This window comes from Zea mays, chromosome 4 (genome assembly GCF_902167145.1).
Source record: "Zea mays cultivar B73 chromosome 4, Zm-B73-REFERENCE-NAM-5.0, whole genome shotgun sequence".
Classification (NCBI taxonomy): Eukaryota; Viridiplantae; Streptophyta; class Magnoliopsida; order Poales; family Poaceae; genus Zea; species Zea mays.
This window is the reverse complement of record NC_050099.1, coordinates 15,950,625-15,973,021: the sequence shown is the minus strand read 5'-3', so window position 1 is coordinate 15,973,021 and position 22,397 is coordinate 15,950,625. Positions and strand designations below refer to the sequence as shown.

Here is a 22,397-nt window from a genome sequence, read left to right as displayed (position 1 = left end):
CATAATGTCTCTTAATTGTATTTTTGGGTTCAGAGGATTAAAATTGTATCATGAAATTTCTTTACTGTGTCTTTTATATTTGGAAAACTGAACCACCGTCTCAAGCTTGTATATGCACAACATTAACAAGTGCTTCATAAAACAACCGGAGGAAATAATAATGTAACGATTGGTCAATTGGAGACACCAACACAAAAACCTCTCTCTCGAGCATTTCCTAACCGTGTTCCCTTAAGAATATATCCTTCTCCACGTGGAGAAGCTAGCATGTTTGAAACCTTCGTGGAGGAAGAATATGCCTTCCACGGCTTCTCTACTCTCCTCTCCGATCCTCTGGGCCAAGCAAAACGAATCCACGCGGGCCGCTGGCCGAACCAGTGAATTCCCCGTTCCGTTCCGTTCCGTCCGTCCGGTCGCTGTCGACGACCCCTCCTCCTCAATTACGCCGCTAACGATGTCGCTTAGCTAGCATTAAAAAAAATACTCCAGACCGTCGTCATGATCTCGCGCGCGCGCCTCGCGTGGGGACGGGACGGGAGGGACGCTGTTGAGCTGGCGGCTAGCCCTAGATTTGCCTGCTCTGAGCTCTCCCTTTCGGAACGGTTCAGCGACTTCCAGACTTGATGCCGCACTAAAATATACTACTACTACTGCTATAGTAGTAGATGATACAGCAGTGTAGCGTAGACAGCATCATTTGGTCCATCGATCGATCTTGCTACGACCCGCTGGCAGTACGTATCTATCGTTGAAGAGTAGTAAACAACTATTACTCTGCAACTGCAGCTCCGTCGTTCAAGAACACCGATCAGTCGGCAGATTTGGCGCACTCTGCTCTGTAAAGTTGCCGGCACGCGGGGGTGGAGCTAGCGCTAGCGGAATAGGGGGATGGGCTGGCTTTAGTTAATTTTTGGGGGGGTTTTTGAATCTAACCTTTTGATTGATGCAAGTTGATCAGAAGAGGGCAGAGCATGCAATGGGCATGCATGGCTAGAATCCAACTCAGGTGCTCGGTGAATGTCGCGCTCTCCTGCTTTCTGGGGCACGCACTGCATAATGCCACTGCCTTTGATGCTGATGGTGATGATGATGATGATGATGGTGCTTAATAACTGGCTCAGCTTTGTTCGTATAAAGAGCGGCAGCACAGGTGCAGACCCAGTACAGAGATGTCCCTAAAGTAATAAGGTGGCAACAGCTCTAATCCCAACTCCAGAACAATGATTTTTTTTCCAACTAATTGTTTTTTTTATAAATTTTGGTACTGTTCTTCAGATGCTAGCTGATGCTAGCTGCAGGACTGACGACGCTTTCTAGAAAACCGCTTTTTAATTTAATACGATTCTAGAAAACTGCTTGATCCTTTTTATATTCCATTGTATAATGTAGCCGGTACCAGTACACAGTTAGTTTAACACGTACGTACTGTTTCTTGTTTGTGTTCTTGGCGATTACATTACATCAGTGCTCGCTTTGCTTGCTTGCTTGCTGCAGGACGATGGGGGATATGTAAATTACTAGATCTGCTTGGTCCTTTTTTTTTGGTCGAAAAATATAGGTAGATCCAAGAGATTTCTTGATTGATATCAAGTACTACCAATTTAACATGCTTGGCCGCCACCACATGGGGTTTGATTTGATCCAAAGGAAATATCGGCTTCAGCCGATCTGGTGTTAAGCTTAAAAATCAGCTACACGAACATATCTTTATTTTTCAGCTGGGGTGCAACTTGCGGACAAGTTGTTTGTAATATATATTACTGTACGGAGACGGAGTAGCTTAGCTAGGAGTACACATATTCAATATATATAGTACTGGAGATAGTTTATTTGGAGTAGCATGGACGTTGTGTCTTGTGTTTATTAAACAATTGATGACAGCTGGGCCTACCACTAGGAATTTCTCATAATTGGTTACGACACTAGTGTTCCACACTAGCAGGTCCACTTGTCCAAGAACATGAACGCGAGGTGGGCGCGGAAGTTACTAGTTATTATTGTTTTTTGATAATTGAGATTGCACAAATGCTACATATATAACGGTTGGTCTACTTGTAGAAGAATATATTATATGACTATGTCATGGATCACATATGGCTAGGGACGACAAAAACGGTCGGAAAAATCTCTCTCCCGTTTTCGTTATCATATCTTTTTACCGAAAACGGTAGCGGGAGCGGTATAGTCGGGAACGGTTGCGGTATATACATACGGTTACACGAAAATGGTTTTAAACGAACGGATATGCAACGAAAACGAACGTACTTGGGCTACAATATGCAATATTGTACAATCACTCAGCAAACTACAATATTAAGAGTTCATGACATTATAAATCACAACTTCACAAGTTTAAAAGTCTGCACACATATGTTTTTAAAGATCAACAATAGTATGTGCAAAGGCAACAATTTGATTTTGGCAACATTTTATCAGTCATAAACCTCAACAACGGTTACATGATCATCGACATCACATCAAACTAGGAACCAGCCCGTTTGTTTGGTTTTAATGTGTACCAGGCTTGTACTGTTTCTACAATATTTTGTTTTATATAAATTGTAGCTGCAGCTGTCTGAACAGCTGCTTTTAATCAGAAGTGAAAAACTTGCATATTGTCACGGTCGGTTTTGAACCGGCGCCGGCGATGAACATGCATGGCTGTCACCGAAGATATTTCACCGTCAAAGGTGCAAAACCAATGGCCGGCGATAAGCCATGACGAACCGATGATGATGATGATATTTCTAAATACAAACGGAGCTTTGTTCCCTAGTAATAAGATTAAAGGCTACATAAAAACTCTATTTGCTCTCATACGGTGTCCGTTGAAACATTCGTCGTGAAGAAGATAGATGGAAAAAAAATTCAATTTCTTTGCGGTACTCTCACTACAGTAAACGGAGACACGTCCGACGGCCTTCTTATCTCCGACGGCCCTGTACGAGGCCGTCGGAGATAAGCTTATGTCCAACGGCCGCAACCGGCTCTCGGAAATAGCGCTTATCTCCGACGGCCTTGTACCGAGCCGTCGGAGATAAGGTTATCTCCGACGGCCTTCCACCTAGCCGTCGGACATAAGCCTTTTTAACGCTTGGATCGGACCCGCGCGGCTTTCATTTCCGCGCGTCGGTTTCTTCAGCCGCCGTCGCCGTCCCGCTCGCCGCCACCATCGCCGCCGCTCGCTCTGTCGCCGCCACGCCCGCCGTCGCCGGAGATAAGGCGCACGTGCTCCCGCCGCCGCCGCCCCGTGGTCCGGCCCGTGCTTCGGCCACCGCCCCGAGCTCCGCCCCGTGCTCCGGCCGCCGCCGTCGCCGCCCCGTTCGCCGGTCGCCGCCGCCCCGTGCTCCGGCCAACGGCCACGTGCGCCCGTCGCCGGCCGGCTCCCCACGCCCGCTAAGTGAGTATCCTTAATTAGCAATTTTGTTTATTAAAATTGTATGTTTGTGTTAATTTATTTGATTAAAATAGTATGCTTGTATTAATGTATTTGATTATAACTGTATGTGTGAATGTATTTAATTGTTTAGTTTGTTATGTCCGACGGCTAAAATTTGATTACGTACATAAAGTAGCTTGTTTTAGTTTATTTAGTGGTACTTTAGATAATTTAATTTTTTAATTTCCAAGGGTAATTATTATGCCCTCGGAAATAAGGTCATTTTATATGATTTGTCATCTATAACAATGTTATTTCGTATGTAATATTGTATTGTGGTTTATTAGTTTAATTATTTAATAATGCACGATGATTATAGTTAATCATAGTGTATCGTAGTGTGAACAAACGAAACCTAGGCGTCACCCGTTTCGGCCCAACACACCTTACAAGCGACGCATGTGAGGTATGTTGGGCCGGAATTGTCCCTTTTTTGGATAGCCTCGGGGTGACCGACAGAGTCCGTGTTTATGACAAAAGCATGTGCTCCTGCTTAGTTTCGGCAGCATAACCTCTCTGTTCTTCAATTGCACCATTTTTAGGCGTGCGATTGGAGAACAACGGGGTTATGCTGCCGAAATTTCGCACGACCACATGTCTTGTCATAAACACGGCCTCGTCGGTCACTCCTGGGTGGGTTTAGGACCTATCCTTTCCTACAGATGTAGGGGCGTGATTTCTTCGTAAAAACGGATGGCACGTGCATTACTTATCTAATTAAGTTAACGTCTCGTATCTAGTATGGAGGAGAATCGTCGATGGATGTATGAAGGTTGGAAGAAAAGAGGTGCTCTATCAAGTGAGTGGGTGGCCAAGACTGATGCTTTTCTCGACCATGCTTTTGCTCGGTCAGAGACTGGAACCGATGTTAGGTTCACTTGTAGCAAGTGTCGGAACATTAATTTCCTTGACAGGAGGACTATGTCGATACATATTTGCAAGAACGGTTATATCACTACACGACGGTTCACTTACAGCGATCTACGGTTGGTTGCTAAAACGGCCTTCAGCGACCTACGGTTGGTCGCTAAAAACTTTTAGCGACCCATAAGGATGGTCGCTGTAAGTGCCGTCGCTAAAGGCTTTAGCGACCGACATCTTTTTAGCGACCGACTGTCCGTTGCTAATATGATATATTTAGCGACCAACCGTGGGTTGTTGTATTATAGATTTAGCAACCAACCGTAAGTCGTCATACTATACATTTAGCAACCAACAGAAAGTCGCCCTTTTTACAGTTGTTATTAATAATAATATACATTTAATTAAGCACCACAAATCACAGATTTTTATACACAAATCATAAAGACATACACAGTTAATCAGTATACCACAGTCATAGATCTATCACACAAACACAAAAGCACCACAATTATATATTCACAAAAGCATCACAATTATAATATCATTCACAATTAGATCATTTACAGATTGTTAGCTAGATCATTCACAAAAGCTCCAGAGATGATCAGTCACAAAAGCACCACAGCGACATCACTCCAGCTTGAAGCAGTTCAAAAGCCCACAACTACATCACTAATATTTTATATCACTCCAGCTATTGTTCAAAAGCCCACAACTACATCACTAATTTTCATGGTGTCTCATGTTTTATCTTCTCCCGCAGACATCCATCAGCAGCATTGCGGCAGTTATACAAGGGAGTATCAGCAAAGCATTAAGGGTACTCATGAGAATTGATGTTGAATGAGGAGAAACTCCAATGTCTGAAAACAAACTAGCCACTCCAGACTGCTCAAATATTTCAGGAGCGCAGCGGAGAAGACCACCTTCTCCCATTTTTGCATTGATCTTATCTGCAAGCATAGAAAAGAATCAATAAGAACCAACCATGGAAACAGATTTGCATTGGCAACAAGAGACACATGTATACTACCTTATAAACCAGTACTAATTTCACGGTGGCATCAATTATCTTTCTCTGTTTCACAAGGCACACGTTTTTGTTCACAAATTAACCCTGTCAAACGGCCAGCCACCAAGTCATTAACATAGTTGATGTTGTAACATCCGGATATCCAAGGACATGCATGATGAACATGCATATGTAGCCACCAAGTCAAAAAGCAAGTGAAACCCTCATGTTTTTCGGCCAGCATAATACACCAGCAAACGATAATGTCACTATTTGGTCACCCTTCAAAGAGGAAGGTCCAGACCCTTGCCCACCTCCACCCCAATCATCTGAAGAATCCCCTTGTTCAGCACCTAGAAATTAAGAAGCCGGTCCATCGAACATTGAGAACGGAACTCAAGTAGGAATAGAAGCAATGCCTCAAACGTCGTTACCAGCTCCACAATGAAGGTGCCGATGAGGCCGATCATGCAAGCCTGGAGTTCCAAATCTCTGCGGTCTGGGTGAACCCCAAGAAGGGCTCGCTCAGCTTCGGCTGCACCCTGGGCGCTTCAACCTGAACGCACAGCAGAAAAAATGAACACCAGCTAACCCTCTCTTTGTTTTTTGGGCAGTTACCAGAAGCATTCCCCCCGTCCCGCACTGGCCGTGGCCGAGCGCCCAAGCCGCAGGGGCGAGCGGCCGCCGCCCGCCGGTGCCCGACTGTTGGACGCACGGCGGCCGAACGGGGAGGCCCTGGTGGCTGACCGACCATCACCTGGAGACTGGAGTGTTGGCATTTGGCAACACGTGTTGGAGTTAGACGCCTGGCTGGCTGACGCTGGCCGGTGAACGAATGAATGGTCGGACGGGGCGTCATGGGGAGCGGGGCCTCAGCCGCAGCTGCCGCGGCGGCGGCGTAGGCCGTGGGGGCGAGGCGACGGCGCGTGCCCGTGGTGCGGGACCGCGGTGGAGAGAAGGAAGCGTAGGAAGAGGTAGAGGCGGCGGCGGCTGGGAGAGAAGCTAAGGAGCGCGCAGCTGCTAGGGTTAGGTAGATGGACCCTTAGTGGGCCTTAGGGTTAGGAAGGATTTTCTTTTTTTATTTATTTCGAAATGTATTTTTAAATTACTCAAAAAATCATAAAAGAAATTACCAAATAAATATTAAACATTTGAATAAATTATTACGAATGCAAATAAATAATAAACATTTGAAACGACTTTCAACTCGAATCTAATATCATATAAGCATAAAGAACACAGTTGCATACTATAGTCATGTGCATACATAAACAAACCATGAAATAAACATACAAGCAATATTAAAAAAATAAATTACCATGCAATTTAGCGATCAATGTTTACTTGTTTTAATTAATTTTTAGTCACTAACATCTACAGGTACGTTCAGGCTATAAGATTTGATAGTTATCCTTGCTCTATAGCGACCCACCGCTAGTCTCCGACAACATCTATAGCGACCAACCATAAGTTGTTAAATTTCTAAACTTTTAGCGACCAACCGACCGTTGCTACAAAAGGATTTAGCGACTGACCGTCGGTCCCTAATCTTTAGCAACCAACAGTTGGTACCTAATAAGGGTCGCTAAAGATCAACCGTCGTGTAGTGTATGCCAGGCTATGAGGTGTGGGTGCACCACGGTGAGGACCCACCTCCTCGTATTGTATCGGAAGTTCAGTCACATGAAGAGGAGGACTACGATAGGATGGAAGAGATGCTTGACGATGTACGCCATGAGTTTCTAACCGTCGATTCGGAGAACCCCGGTCAACCCACCGAGTTTGAGGATCCAGCTACACCTGAGGTTCAGAAGTTCTTCGAGCTCCTTAAAGCTGCCGAAGAGCCGTTGCATGAGCACACAAAAGTGACCGTCCTTGTATTTGTGACTCGACTTATGGCTATTAAGTCTAAGTTTGCATTCTCAAACAACTGTTACAAGGAACTTTTGAACTTGATCAGTGATGTACTTCCGGAGAATCACAAGATGCCAAAGGACATGTATCAGTCTAAAAAGCTGTTATCTGGCCTCGGTATGGACTACGAAAAAATCGATGTCTGTGAAAATAATTGTATGCTTTTCTGGAAGGAGACCGCAGGTGAGAAGAAGTGTACTGTATGTGGTGAGCGTAGATTCGTTGAGGTTGAAAACGACGATGGTTTGACCGTGACTACGAAGATTGCACGTAAGCAGCTTCGTTACATGCCTCTCATACCTCGGTTGAAACGTTTGTTCATCTCCAAAAATACAGCCAGACACATGAGGTGGCACAAAGAAGGGGTTCGTGAGAATCCAAATGTCATGGTGCACCCAGCTGATACAGATGCATGGAAGGCACTAGATGCTTTTGATTCCAGCTTTGCTGATGAAGTGCGGAATGTCCGCTTCGGTTTGGCAACAGATGGTTTCTCACCATTCAATCTAACTGCAACGTCGTACTCATGTTGGCTCGTCTTTGCTGTTCCATACAACCTTCCACCAGCTCTTTGCATGAAATATGAATTTATTTTCTTGTGTCTTATAATACCTGGTCCGGATCATCCTGGAACAAAGATCGATGTGATGATGAGACCCCTGATTGAAGAATTGAAAATTTTGTGGGAAGGAGTCGAGGCGTACGATTGTTACAAGAAACAGAAGTTCAACCTGAGAGCCGCGTTTTTATGGTCTATTCATGATTTTATGGCTTATGGTATCTTTGCTGGATGGAGTTGTCATGGGATTTTGACATGTCCTATATGCGTTGAAGACACTTTATGCTTTCGACTAAAGTTTGGTGGAAAGATATGTTACTTCGATTGCCATAGATGTTTTTTGCCAGAGGATCACCCGTTCAGGTTCGATAGGAACGCTTTTAAAAAGGACACGATTGTGACGAGGGGACCACCCAAGCGTCTAAGTGGTCCAGAGATTCTCGCGAGACTTAATGATTTGAAATTAAACGAACATGGAAATCATTTTGAAGGTTATGGAACCGAGCATAATTGGACTCACAAATGTGGTCTATGGGAACTCCCTTATATGAAAGCCTTGATTCTAATGCATAACATTGATGTCATGCACCAGGAACGAAATATGGGTGAAAGCATTATCAGCACTTGCATGAATATCACCGACAAAACAAAAGACAACCCTAAGGCAAGGAAAGACTTGGCCTTAATCTGTAGAAGACCAACTATGGAGATAGGAGAGAATCAGAAGAAGCCACGTGCTCCTTTCAGTATTAAACCTAAAAGGAAGAAACAATTGATGAAATGGTTGAAAAACTTAAAGTTCCCAGATGGTTACGCCGCGGGCTTTAGAAGGTCTGTGAATTTGAAGACGGGCAAGTTTTCTGGGTTGAAGAGTCATGACTACCACATAATAATGGAAAGACTCCTTCCTGTTATGTTTCGTGGTTTTGTAAAAAATGATGTCTGGAAAGCATTAGCGGAGCTAAGCTACTTTTATAGACATCTTTGTGCCAAAGAAATAAAGAAAGAGATGATGGAGAAGCTTGAGCAAGAAATACCGATTTTGGTATGCAAACTTGAAAAAATATTTCCACCAGGTTTCTTCAATCCGATGCAACATCTACTTGTTCACCTACCATACGAAGCTAAGGTAGGAGGTCCTGTGCAATATAGATGGATGTATCACATCGAAAGGACACTAAAAAAGCTACGTGCAATGGTTGGTAATAAGAGACGAGTTGAAGGGTGCATCGCTGAAGAATTCAAATACAAAGAGATAGCATCGTTCACGGGCCTGTACTTTGCAGAGGAACACAATGTCAATGCCCATACGTTGCGGTATCATGTCGACGAGCCCCCTATTAGTGATATTGAAATTTTTCAATGGAGGGGCAAAACTGTAGGACCCAGCACAACATACTGTTTCACCAACGACGAATGGAAGACTGCTTTACTTTACATGTATAACAACATGGAAGAGATGAGTCAGTTTCTCCTGTAAGTGTAAACTTTATTTTAGTCATTGCCGCTAGAAGGTTTGTTGTGATACTAAAAGGTTTGTTTCCTTGTACTAATAGGGAATTTGATTCTCAAAATTGCATCTCTGGCTGTGAACGTGACCAGATTCGTCGAGAGGGAAAAGATGGGGACTTAATTTCTTGTGTTGGTTTCGAGATTATGTAGATAAAAATGACAATATACACCCGGACCTTCGACAATTATCCCTAGGAGCAGTAACTGGCAGACGTTATGGTCGGTATGATGTCAATGGTTTTAGATTCCGTTCCACAAGGTTCGAAGATGATCATCCTCTAGCAGCCACGACAAACTCCGGAGTTGTAACTAGAGCTGTCGATGATGAAGGGAAGGTGACTAATTATTATGGAGTCATTAATGATATAATCGAGTACAAGTTTTTTGGAGATAAACAACTCAAAGTGGTGTTCTTCGATTGTGATTGGTTTTCTCCAAATACAACGCGAGAAAATCAATATGGCATGGTGGAAGTCAAACACAACGATAGATTAAAAGGCCACGACACTATAATCCTTGCCCACCAATGCGAGCAGGTGTATTATATGACATATCCATCTAAGAAAAATGGTTTGGTTGATTGGAGGGTAGTGTACAAAGTTAATCCGCGTGAACGACTATATGCTCCTGGTGATGCTGGTTATGTTGAAAGTCAAATCGAGCAGGAAGTGGGGGCTGCTGAGATTTTCCAAGACGAAGAACTTACAAGCACGTTTAATGTACAAACTGAAATGTTGGAAGAATCTTTATTAGGCGATCAAAATGATGTAGAGGTTCCTCCAACAAGAAAACGAGTGACGAGAAAGAAGAAAGCTACTTGGCGTCCATTAAATCGACGAAAGCAACTAGATCCTGAGTTTGATTACGATTACGATTGACGAGTATGGATCATGATTTTATTGCATATTTTATGATTTTATTGCATATTTTATTATTTTATTGTCGATTTATGTACTAACTTGTTTTTGTTAAAATAGGATGTCAAAGAAAATGAAGTCTTTAGCTCGTAGTTTGCTTGGGTCGAGGAGTAGCTCGAGGAGCAGCTCGAGGGGTGAGGATTCAGTTTTTCAGGGCACAGGTTCTACCATGAGCAGACGGAGAGCGCTGGCAGAACATTTGCCTCCACAAGATGTAAGTTAGTTGTTAAATTACATTATTTGAGTTACTTAATATTGTATGATGTAAGCTATTTGTTTCATAGGATGCTGAAATTGAGGAACCAGTGGTAGAGGATCATGCAAGAGATGATGTTGAAGATGATGGTGGAGATAATGTGGGAGATGATGCTGGAGACGACGCTGGTGGGGATTCTGGGGCTGGTGGAGATTCTGCAGCTGGGTCTGGAACTTCTCGAGTTAAGAGAACGAGGAAGCTGCATTTTGTTGGACCACCTCCAGAGCTTCCACCCGAATCTCGGGTTGTGATAAAGCCTAGTGGAAAGTGAGTGACATATCTTTGCTTAAATGTTATTGAAAGTTATGTTTTAATTTCTACATTGATTTCTGTTGACGGATGTGGAGGTGTATATGCAAGGGCATAGGGGTTCTGATCCTCAGAATCCTGATGTGTTATGCACTCAGACGGCCACCGACCGTCTAGTGAGTTTTTGATACTCTATTATGTGTGTTGATATTGTTTGCAAGGGCATAGGGGTTATGCACTTATATTTGATATTGTTTGCCTCCAGGCTTCGTATGGGCAGGAGATGGTTCAACGCCATGGGGAGGAGTACGATTGGAGGAGCCAGCCAATCGACCCTCAGGCAGCCTATGCTAGCGCAGGAGGACAAGCCCATGGACGGTGAGATTATTTGATTTGGTTTTCAAAATTGTCATCATATGCTTGCGATTCAACTGAGCTATGAGTTACTATACTAAGTGCATGGTTCACTCTTGTAGGTTGGGTATTTTTGATTCTACGATTGATTCCAGAGAGCTGAGACGTCGTGGACGACAATCCACATCGTCGTCTTCACAGTCGTCCCGTTCACGATCAGCAGCCCATGAGATAGAGCTTGCAGTGTTGCGTCAACAGGCAGAGTACCATCAATCAGTCTTGAGGGAACAATTGGAGTACCAGAGGCAACAATCTGAATACCAGAGACAACAAGCCGAGTACCAGAAGAAGAGGGACGAGTATTATGCAAGCCTCCAGGCCCAAAATCAAGCTCTTCTCTCGGTAAGTTGAAGTAACATTTTGTAGCTTATTTTGCAAAACACTTGATGTGTATCTTGTTTGTTCAACAATGACTTGTATATAATTTGTAGCAACTAGCCCAACAAGCGGGCGTCCCGATGCCGACATATGGGATGCCGCCTCCGGACTTTGCACTGCCAATGCCAATGTTGGCGCCTTCACCTCCGCCTCCGCCTCCGTCACAATTCCCTATGGTATGTACATATATGCGTGTGTGACATATTCATAGATGTCTTATGTGTGTAAATGAACAACTGAGTGGTTACTATTTCATGTGCTTGTGTTATAGGGATTTCAGACACCACCCGCTTCAGTTGCCGCACCTGGAGATGGGTCTGGTCAAGACGACACAACACATTCGTGGGTCAACAACCTTTTCAACACGCAGAGTCCAGCCGGAGGAGGTGGCTACTCGAACCATCCAGACGATGGATATGATTGATGTGTCGTGATGTTTATTTATGAAACACTTTGCAACACTTGTTTGTGAGACACAATTTCAGTTTGCAACAACCGTCGAACCTATATATTGGTCGAACCTATATGTTGATGTTAAATTTGTGAATGTTAATATTTATGTGAGAATATTTGTGATTGTGAATACTTATTAGAATGTGTATATTTGTGATTGTGAATGTGAATGTGTATATGTGCATGAATCTGTTTTTGTTTTGTAAATGTCAGATTTTTTAAAAAACAGAATTTTGTGTAAATTCTGTAATTTGTTATGTCCGACGGCCTAGTGGTAGCCGTCGGACATAAGACCGTCGGACATAACCTTGCCTTATGTCCGACGGCTTATCGCTGGGCCGTCGGACTTAAGGTTGTGGGGCCCACTGGCTGACCGGTAAAACGGTTGGGATTTACTATTTCCGACGGGCGCTAGCAGCCATCGGAGATAGGTTATGTCCGACGGCGGACATTGCACTATTTCCGACGAGTTATCTCCGACGGCTTAAAGCCGTCGGAGATAAGGTTTGGCCGTCGGACGTTTCTCCGTTTACTGTAGTGTCTCTATGATTTACGTATTAATTAATTTATTGTCATGTTAAGGAACTACAGGAAGGAGCCAAGGAAAAAAAAGGCCCTTGTTTATTTCAAGCATCTAGCAAAGATTAGTGTTAGTGAGTCAGGTCAGGTCTGATCTGACCGATCGGGCCGAGGATCCGATCAAAAGCGGCAGCAAGATAAAGATGAGCACGAAACAGCATCCGGCATCTCCTCGCGCGCGATGCGGATCCACGGTAAGAAATTCGATACGGCAGTTTTGGTGCTGACTCGGATCGGCTCCACGGCCACGGGATCTGATTCCGGGACGGGGATGCACCGCGGGGCACCATCATCATTTCACTAGCATAGCAGCAATATATATTGCTTGGCAGCGACACACACACGACCGGAGACGCAGACCGAATTTTTTATATTTTAGCCCTTCCTCAGAAAAAAATTCACGTTTGTACCTTAGAAAATTTTAATGTCATTTTTGGACCCTTTACTCGGCGCCATAGCCAATGGCGCCGAGGTAACACAGCTCGGCGCCATAGGCTATGGCGCCGAGGTGCGTGCTACGCTGGCCCAACCTGAACGACGTGGCGCCAACGTGGTATCGAGCTCGGCGCCAAGATCTATGGCGCCGAGCTCGGATATGTAACAGCAAAGTATGTCTAGCTCAGTCGGTAGAGTGCAAGACTTTTAACTTTGAGGTTGTGGGTTCAAGCTCCATCGTGGACGTATTTTTTTATCACTAATTTGTTTTTTTGTTGTCTATATTTTTCGTTTATGTCGCTGATTTGTCCGTCTAGATTTATTTTTCATCTAGTTTTTTTGTTTTTGTGACCGATTTATTTATTCATCTAGATATTTTTTTTGTTTTTGTTTTTGTTTATTCAAACTGCGTGACGCAAGTACCATGCACATAAGTAACCCACCCTATGGAAGTACAAAGTACTTTATAAAATCATCAAGTCACTGTTTATTTATACCGGACTCTAATTATAATCTTTTTGTTTATTAAGTATATTTATATTTTGGACTCTAAAACTCCAATAATCTAATGTATTCGAAATTATACTTTTTAATATTAATTAAAATTTATCATTGTACATCACTACTAATGTAAGATTAACACAATCATTTGTTTATGATATAAATATTTTTAACATTTTAAATGGTGTACTTCTGTTTTTAGTATATTATTTAATGTTTAAAATCACTTGTAATTAGCGAGAGGACGGAATCAAGCTTAAGCATGTGGGGTTTACAATGCACCAAGGGCCAGACGGATTATTCAGTACTATTAAACAAAATGTAATAAATAAATCAGTCGCAAAAGCAAAAACAAATCAAGATGAGAAATAAATTTGGACGGACAAATCAGCGGCATAAACGAAAAAACCACGATGCACCATAGCTAAACCGGTGGCCGCTAACCAATGTAAGTACGTTTCCTTAAGCTTAATAAACGAAAAAAATATGCACGGATAAATAAATCAGTCACAAAAACAAAAAATCTAGATAAGAAATAAATCTAGACGGACAAATCAGCGACATAAACGAAAAATCTGGACAACAAAAAAAATCAGTGTCAAAGACAAAAAAAAGTATGAAAACATGCCTATCATGGGGCTTGAACCCACAACCACAAGGTTAAAAGCCTTGAGCTCTACCAACTGAGCTAGACAAGTTTTGTGTACATAATAGAGCTCGGCGCCAAGATCTATGGCGCCGAGCTCGGTTCCATGTCGGTGCCACGTCGGTGCCACGATGTCCGTTTGTGCCAGCGTAACACGCACCTCGGCGCCATAGCCTATGGCGCCGAGCTGTGTTACCTCGGCGCCATTGGCTATGGCGCCGAGCAAAGGGTCCAAAAATGACATTAAAAATTTTTAAGGTCCAAACGTGAATTTTTTTCCAAAAAAGGACTAAAATATAAAAAATTCGGAGACGCAGACAGCTATAGGGCATCATATATATATATATATATATCCCGGCCGTCTCCATCACTGTATGTATCGTATCCTGCATATGTCCGTCGACACGTACGTACGGCGGTGGTGCTTGCTTGCGTGGCCACATGACCCTGCTGCAGGGATAGATTTACAAGCGTGAAAGCTAGCTATAGCCCGCCAAGACATCCATCGGATAACATTACTGGTAGCGTACCCGGCCACGTATACGTACGTAGGTAGTGTATGTTCTATTCTACGACGACGACTTCGCCCCACTTGCATTGCATGCATACGTCTACATAGCGTCACGCGTCTGTGTCTACGCCTCTACGGGGACGGACGCGTACACGCATCACGATTCACAAGGGCCGCTGCAGCCACGATCTGGAAAAGGACGCACCACCAACTGCACGTGCATGGCCGTTGGAGAGACCTCAGCTCTTATTAGCCTGTCTGTAGCATATATCGTGACACTATTTGCTTGCACAGTCTAGTTTGAAATATAAGGTACGATACATGATATATATAATAGAAGAGCTTCTGGAGACAGGCTTATCTTCCCTTTCTATTCCAGAAAGAATTGAAGTCCACTCGGGCATTCCACGGCTCACAACGCAACATCCATTGCAAAATACCCCCATCAGAAATTTTAAATCGTTTTTTTACTTTTTCTTGTAATTTAGAAGGATGAATCTATATTTTCAGTGGTTCCATTTGTTTTCGGCAACTAGCTGCCAGCCGCCAAAAAAAATAAGGTTGCATTAGGACGTGTAAACGGTATGAGTATTATCCGATCATCCGACCGTCCGAAGAGACCAATTATACGATCGGATAGCTTTTTTTGGATATCCACGGTATATCCGGATTTTCGAATTCGGATCTGGATAGTATAGTTCGAATATCGGATTCGGATATTGGAAGGCTGATATCCGGATATCTCTTCCTGGATATCTTTTCGGATATCTCTTCCCGAATATTCGCATAGTTGTGTCCATTTTGATGATTTTCAGAAGAAAAAAAATTAATAATACATAAATAGCATCCGAAATTCATAAAATTTTACGTAGGCCCCTGCTACAAGCAAGGTCGAACACTACAGAAAACGCCTAAATTTTCGTGGGCCAAAAACCCACGAAAATAAGCGTAAACCGACGAAAATAACCGTCGAAAATATATTCGACGAAAATAGGCAACTATTTCCGTCGGTATCGACGAAAACGACATATTTTCGTCGGCTTCCCCAAGCCCGACGAAAATAGGTGGTCGGCTGGGTATTTGCGTCGGTCTCGGTGGCCGACGAAAATAGGAGCTTTATTTTCGTCGGCCCCGGTGGCCCACGAAAATAGCTGGCGGCCTGCATGTATTTTCGTCGTCCTCCGAACAGGCCGACGAAAATTCATGATACCCCCCGAAAACAGGTTTTTATGCACCTTTTAATTCACAACAAAATACACATATACACAATCACATATACAGATTTCACAAGCAATACAGATTTCACAAACCACATTCACAAGCAATACCATAATTGTTTCAAACATATTCCATACATAGTCCATAGTCCATACATAGTTTCAATAGCATAATCACATCCACAATAAAGTCTATACATAGTCCATACATAGTCCATAAACAAACTCACTACTCACTCCTGCGGGCTGTGGGAGTTTTGGCCACTCCCTCCTCCGTCACCAGGAAGGTGGCCACTCCCTCCAGAACCATGGACGAGGAAGTCTTGGACGCTGGCAACACCATCCAATCCCTGAGCATGTGACACTGAACCCTGCAATTCATCAATCATTCAAATAAGGCTGTGTTTTGCTATTCCTATACCTATACATTTCTATGTTTGGTCACTATTTGCATAAAACTAAATATGGAACGTCACATGTGATCCATTGTGATGAGGAGGCTGTGCATGCTGAAAGCATCTAGGCCCCTGGTTGGTTTTAGTGATTAATGACAAAGTAATATTATATGTGACTAACGTGTGTTTTGCAGAGACAAATGGTAAGTTAGGTCGCATTACAGGTAGGAGTACTACAACGGTGAAAACAATCCCAGAGATAAGAACTCAAAGCGACGGATAAAACGACGAAACAAAAGGTGAAGGACTAAAGAGTCCGAGTGTCAAGGAGATGTGGACACTCGTGATTTAGTTAGGTCTTTTATTCTCTTTTAGTCGTACTATAAAGAGGGGTTGTCGATGAGTAGTTTGACCAAGAGAGTTCTAGTGTAGTGTTTGTGCACAATCACACTCACATACAGTGCTAGGTGTCACTCTAGAACTCACTCACAAGTTAGAACGAAAATCGATTTGAAAATCAGCTGAAAAACAAGAGGTAGGGTTTCTGGCCCTGGGGCACCGGACTGTCCGATGTGCACCGGACTGTCCGGTGCACCATCTGCCAGGTGGGCCAGGCTAGCGCAGGGGAAGGTCTCCCCGGGCAGCAAAACCCGAGAGTGCAAGTTTCAGAAGTGAATTATAGTGGCGCACCGGACAGTGCACCGGACTGTCCGGTGTGCACCGGACAGCGACTGTTCACTGTCCGGTGTGCCATGAGTCCAACGGCTAACTGTTAGAACTAGCCGTTGGAAACGATCGTTGGCACACCGGTGGCGCACCGGACTGTCCGGTGCGCCCGTGCGTAGTGAAATGCCTGTAACGGCTAGTTGGTGGGTGAGGGCTATTTATACCCCCTCCACCCACCATATTCAATGTCTTGCACCCCACATTTATTCCAGCACATTGCTAGAGCATTGCAAACACCAAAAGCCTAGTGAGGAGATTAGAGAATCTTAATCCCGCATTTGTTCCTCATTAGAGCTAGCGAGAGCCACCTAGAGCACACACCACTTGCATTAGGCTTCTCTTGGTCAAGCGAAAGTCTACGACTTGTTACTCTTGGTGATCGGCATCACCTAGACGACTTGGTGGCGTTGGGAGCTCGGTGATCACCGTGAAGATCTTGTTGGTGACCCGACTCAAGTTTGTAAGCGGTCTCGAGGGATCCACCGCGCCGGAGTGGCAAAGGATCATCTCGTAGTGAGCACTTGGTTCTTACGAGGACCAAGGGGGAGCGATACCCTTGCGAGGACTAGTCGGGAAAAATTGGAGGAGTCTTCTAAACCTTGCTTTACATTCCGCACTTAATTCAAGCACTTTACATCGTGTATTATTTTAGCAAGTATTTGAATTATTGTCTTAGCATTATTGTATTTCTAGTATTATTATCTTAGTGCTAGTTTTTGGGGTGAAGTTGGGCTCTTGCTTAGCTCTTGCTTAGCTTTTAATTAGTGTTGATTTTTAGAAAAGCCCAATTCACCCCCCCTCTTGGGCATCGTGATCCTTTCAATTGGTATCAAAGCCTTGTTGCTCTTAGATTAGCTTAACCGCTAAGAGTTACGATGTCCGGTGGGGATGGACCTCCTCCCGTTTTTTATGGTGACGATTTTCCTTATTGGAAAATTCGTATGGAAGCATATTTAGAGGCTATAGACATTGGTGTCTATAAAGCCGCCACACAAGGATTCCCCGAACCTAGAGATCGCACAAATCTTGTAGGTGATGAGTTTAATTATGAAAAATGGAATGCCAAGGCCAAAAACACCCTTTTTAGAGGCCTTTGCAAAGATGTGTTCAATAGAGTAAGAAATCATAAAAATGCTCATGATTTGTGGATGGATATTTGTGCTCTACATGAAGGAACTAGAAGTGAGCGTGAGGAGAGATATCACATTGCTATGAGAAAGTTAAATTCTTTTGAAATGCTTGCTAATGAAAATGCCAATGCTATGTACTCACGTCTCAATATTCTTGTAGAGGAAGTAAATGGATTGAGGCTTACTCAAATCTCACAACCGGATGTTGTGAGTAAGATTCTCAGTGTCCTCCCAATAGACAAATATGGACACATTGTCACTGTGCTATATCAAATGGATCTTTCAGTTACCACACCTACACAGATTTTGGGAAAGATCAATGCTCATGAGATGTACATGCACATCAACGACAAAGATGAGTCATCTTCCAAAAGAAAGGATTTGGCTCTCAAAGCAAATCAAGAAAGAAAAGAAAAGCAAAAATACAAGTTGAGGAAGAATCCTCAAGTGATGATGACCTTGATGCTAACATTGCCTTGATGGTAAGGAAGACCACCAAGATGTTGAAGAAGCTCAATAGAGAAGGCATCAAATTTGATTCAAGAAAGAAGAAATTCTTTTCCAACAAAAGAAAGCCCATTTCTGAGATGGATTGCTACAACTGTGGAGAGCTCGGTCATCTTGCTCATCAATGTAACAAGCCCAAGAAGAACAAGTTCAAGGACAAGAAAGAAGATGACAGCGATGATGAAAAGAAGGAAAAGAAATTCTTCAAGAGGAAGGATGGGAAGCAAAAGAGGTTCCACAAGAAGAAAAATGGAAAGGCATATATTGTTGGTGACTGGCTCACTGACATTGAGTCATCAAGTGGATCTTCTTCAAGTGAAGAAGAGAATGATGAAAAAGTTGCCGCCATCGCCGGGGACTTCTCTTCACCACCACCATCGCCATCATCGACTTCTCACCTATGCCTCATGGCTAGAGGTGAACGGAAGGTACAAAATGATATTGATATTACTGATGATAGTGATAGTGATAGCGATGAGAAATTTGCTTCACCTTCATATGATGAGCTAGCTGACTTGCTTAAAGAATATACTCAAATCATTAGAAAGTCAAAAGCTAAATGTGATAGGTTGAAAAATGAAAATGAATCTTTAAATGCCAAATATGACATAGTTATGAAAGCTAGTGATGAAATGAAAGAAGAAAACAAAACTATGTCATCAACTGTAAATGAGCTCACAACCTCCCTAAAAGATGTTAAGGATAAATGTGACAAATTAAATGAAGCTAATAGGGAGTTGCAAGATAGACTAGTAAAAATCAAGGAAGACTATACTCAGATTAAATTTGATCATGATAATCTTCTTGTTGAAAATGAAATTTTATCTTGCAAAACACATGAGGCTATTAACCATGTTGTTAAGATTGATGTAGCAACCTCATGTGATGATTTGAGTCAAGGAGAGCAAACTAGTCTACATGCTGAATTGACTGAAAAAGTTGAAGTCTTGACTTTAGACAACCAAAGATTGAAGAGATACTTGACTGATGCAACTACTAGAGGAAAGGTTGCTATTGAGAACAATGATTTCAACAATGAGTTGGCAGTGGATAATGAAAGGCTTAAAAATGAGGTCAAGAAACTTAAGAATGAAAATGAACATCTTGCAACAAGTGTGCAAAAGTTCAACAAAGGCCAATACCTTCAAAATGAGTTGCTTATGAACACTGTCATGAAAAACAACAAGAGTGGTATTGGATACAATGCTTTTGTGCAAAAGAAAGCTACTACTCAATACAAGCCTAAGCAGACTCACAAGCCTATCAAATGCTTTGAGTGTGGAAATGAAGGTCATTTTGCCCACAACTGCAAAGCCAAACCACCAACTCCCTTGCCTAAGCACTCAAGACCATTTGCTTTCAATGCTCATTATGTTCTAAGAAAGGTTGCAAATGGAAAGGTCAAAGTTACATTCCTAGGTCCACCAAACAAGAGTAGACCTAGACAAATCTGGGTTGCAAAGTCCTTGATTGAGAGAGTCACTGGTCCTATGCAATATAGGGCCCTCAAAACTCAAGCTTGATTTGTCTATGGATGTAGGTGAACTACAAGACCGGTGGAAGCCATTGGGTTATTGACAGTGGATGCACACAACATATGACAGGCAACCCACGGATGTTCACCTCACTTGATGAGAATGTTGATGGACAAGATAAAATCACATTTGGAGACAATTCAAAAGGGAAAGTGCAAGGACTTGGCAAGGTGGCAATTTCAAATGATTTATCAATATCAAATGTTCTCTTGGTTGCACCTTTGAGCTTCAATTTATTATCAGTGGGTCAACTCTGTGATCTTGGACTTCAATGCTTATTCACTCCAACAGAGGTTATTGTATCAAAGATGGATGATGAATCAATGGTGTTCAAGGGATTTAGATACAACAACCTCTACTTAGTGGATTTCACTTCAGAAGATGCAGACTTAAAAACTTGCCTCTTCACCAAAGCTTCACTTGGATGGCTTTGGCATAGGAGGCTTGCACATGTTGGGATGAGCACACTCAAGAAGGTTTTAAATAAAGACATGGTTAGAGGATTAAAGGATGTGGTGTTTGAAAAAGACAAGCCATGTAGTGCATGTCAAGCTGGAAAGCAAGTTGCTAATACACATCCTACTAAAGCTTTCATGTCAACATCAAGGCCACTGGAACTACTTCATATGGATTTATTTGGACCTACAAACTATGTAAGTGCCGGTGGCAACCTCTACTGTCTAGTGATTGTTGATGACTTCTCAAGATACACTTGGGTGTTCTTTCTCCATGACAAATCTGAAGTTGCATCTATATTCAAGAAGTTTGCCAAGAAAGCACAAAATGAATTTGATTGCAAGATCAAGAAGATTAGAAGTGATAATGGCATAGAATTTGACAACACAAACATTCATGAGTACTGTGATGAAATTGGGATCAAGCATGAAGTATCTGCAACATACACACCTCAACAAAATGGAGTTGTTGAAAGAAAAAAACAGGACCTTGATCACACTTGCAAGAACAATGATTGATGAGTATAACACACCGGAGAGGTTTTGGGCCGAAGCTGTCAACACTGCATGTTATGCATCTAACAGGCTATTCCCTCACCGGCTACTTGCGAAGACTCCATATGAACTGCTAAATGGGAAAAAGCCAGACGTCTCCTTCTTTCGGGTGTTTGGGTGCAAATGCTACATCTACAAGAAACGCCATCACCTAGGGAAGTTTCAAAGACGTTGTGATATTGGTTTTCTTTTGGGTTATTCATTAAAGTCCAAAGCATATCGAGTATTCAACCATGCCACTGGCGTGGTAGAAGAAACATATGATGTGGAATTTGATGAGACTAATGGCTCCCAAGGAGCACTTGAAAATCTTGATGATGTAGGTGATGAGCCACTTAGGGAAGCAATGAAGAACATGCCAATTGGAGCTATCAAACCAAAAGAAGATGAAGAAGAGGTGCAAAACATTGACAGGCCTTCTTCATCAAATGTACCACAAGATGATGAAAAAGATGAGAGGCATGCAAATGAAGATACATTTGTCTCTCATGAACAAGCAAGGGTACAAGCCGAAGATGTTGATGCTCCAGGATCTTCTTCCCAAGTGGTTGACAGGAGAAACTCATCACTACTTCAAGCTCATCCTCAAAACCAAATCATCGGGAGTCCTTCACAAGGGGTTATTACTCGATCACATAGACATGCTTCTTTTATTGAACATCACTCCTTTGTTTCTTGTGTTGAGCCTACTTATATAGATGAGGCGCTACAGGATCTGGACTGGGTGAATGCCATGCATGAAGAACTTAACAACTTTACCCGTAACGAAGTTTGGACCCTAGAGAAGCCCCCACAAGATGCAAAAATCATTGGAACAAAGTGGGTGTTCAGAAACAAACAAGATGATCAAGGTGTGATTGTAAGGAACAAGGCAAGACTTGTTGCAAAGGGATTCTCTCAAGTTGAAGGCTTAGATTTTGGAGAGACCTTTGCACCGGTTGCTCGACTGGAAGCCATCCGTATCCTACTTGCATATGCATCATGCTATGATATAAAACTTTATCAAATGGATGTAAAAAGTGCATTTTTAAATGGCTTCATAAATGAACTTGTATATGTTGAGCAACCACCTGGATTTGAAGACCCTAGATATCCTAACCATGCTTACAGGTTGTCCAAGGCGCTATATGGGCTAAAGCAAGCTCCAAGGGCTTGGTATGAGCGCCTTCGCGACTTCCTCATCGAAAAGGGCTTCAAGATCGGGACCGTCGACACAACTCTATTCACAAAGAAACATA

At 42.9% G+C, this 22,397-nt stretch overlaps 1 protein-coding gene, 1 non-coding gene and 1 pseudogene across 3 annotated transcripts; all 3 read right to left on the bottom strand.

Annotated features, from left to right (window-relative positions):
• Positions 1–4,826: 4,826 nt before the first annotated feature.
• On the bottom strand, positions 4,827–5,763 carry LOC123689092 (monosaccharide-sensing protein pseudogene; annotated as a pseudogene). The gene is made up of 3 exons (NR_174138.1): positions 5,750–5,763; positions 5,337–5,668; positions 4,827–5,256 (listed from the first exon to the last, which is right to left on the bottom strand). The product of NR_174138.1 is annotated as a monosaccharide-sensing protein pseudogene (transcript).
• LOC123689091 (light-harvesting complex protein OHP1) lies at positions 5,547–6,283 on the bottom strand. Its single transcript, NM_001398836.1, has 3 exons — positions 6,073–6,283; positions 5,750–5,871; positions 5,547–5,668 (listed from the first exon to the last, which is right to left on the bottom strand). Exons 1-2 carry the CDS (start codon positions 6,172–6,174, stop codon positions 5,782–5,784), a joined length of 192 nt encoding a protein of 63 aa, NP_001385765.1. The 5' UTR covers positions 6,175–6,283; the 3' UTR covers positions 5,547–5,668; positions 5,750–5,781.
• Positions 6,284–14,107: 7,824 nt separating this feature from the next.
• Positions 14,108–14,180, bottom strand: TRNAK-UUU (transfer RNA lysine (anticodon UUU)). Its single transcript has one exon. It is a non-coding gene; the product is annotated as a tRNA-Lys (tRNA).
• Between the last annotated feature and the right edge of the window lie 8,217 nt (positions 14,181–22,397).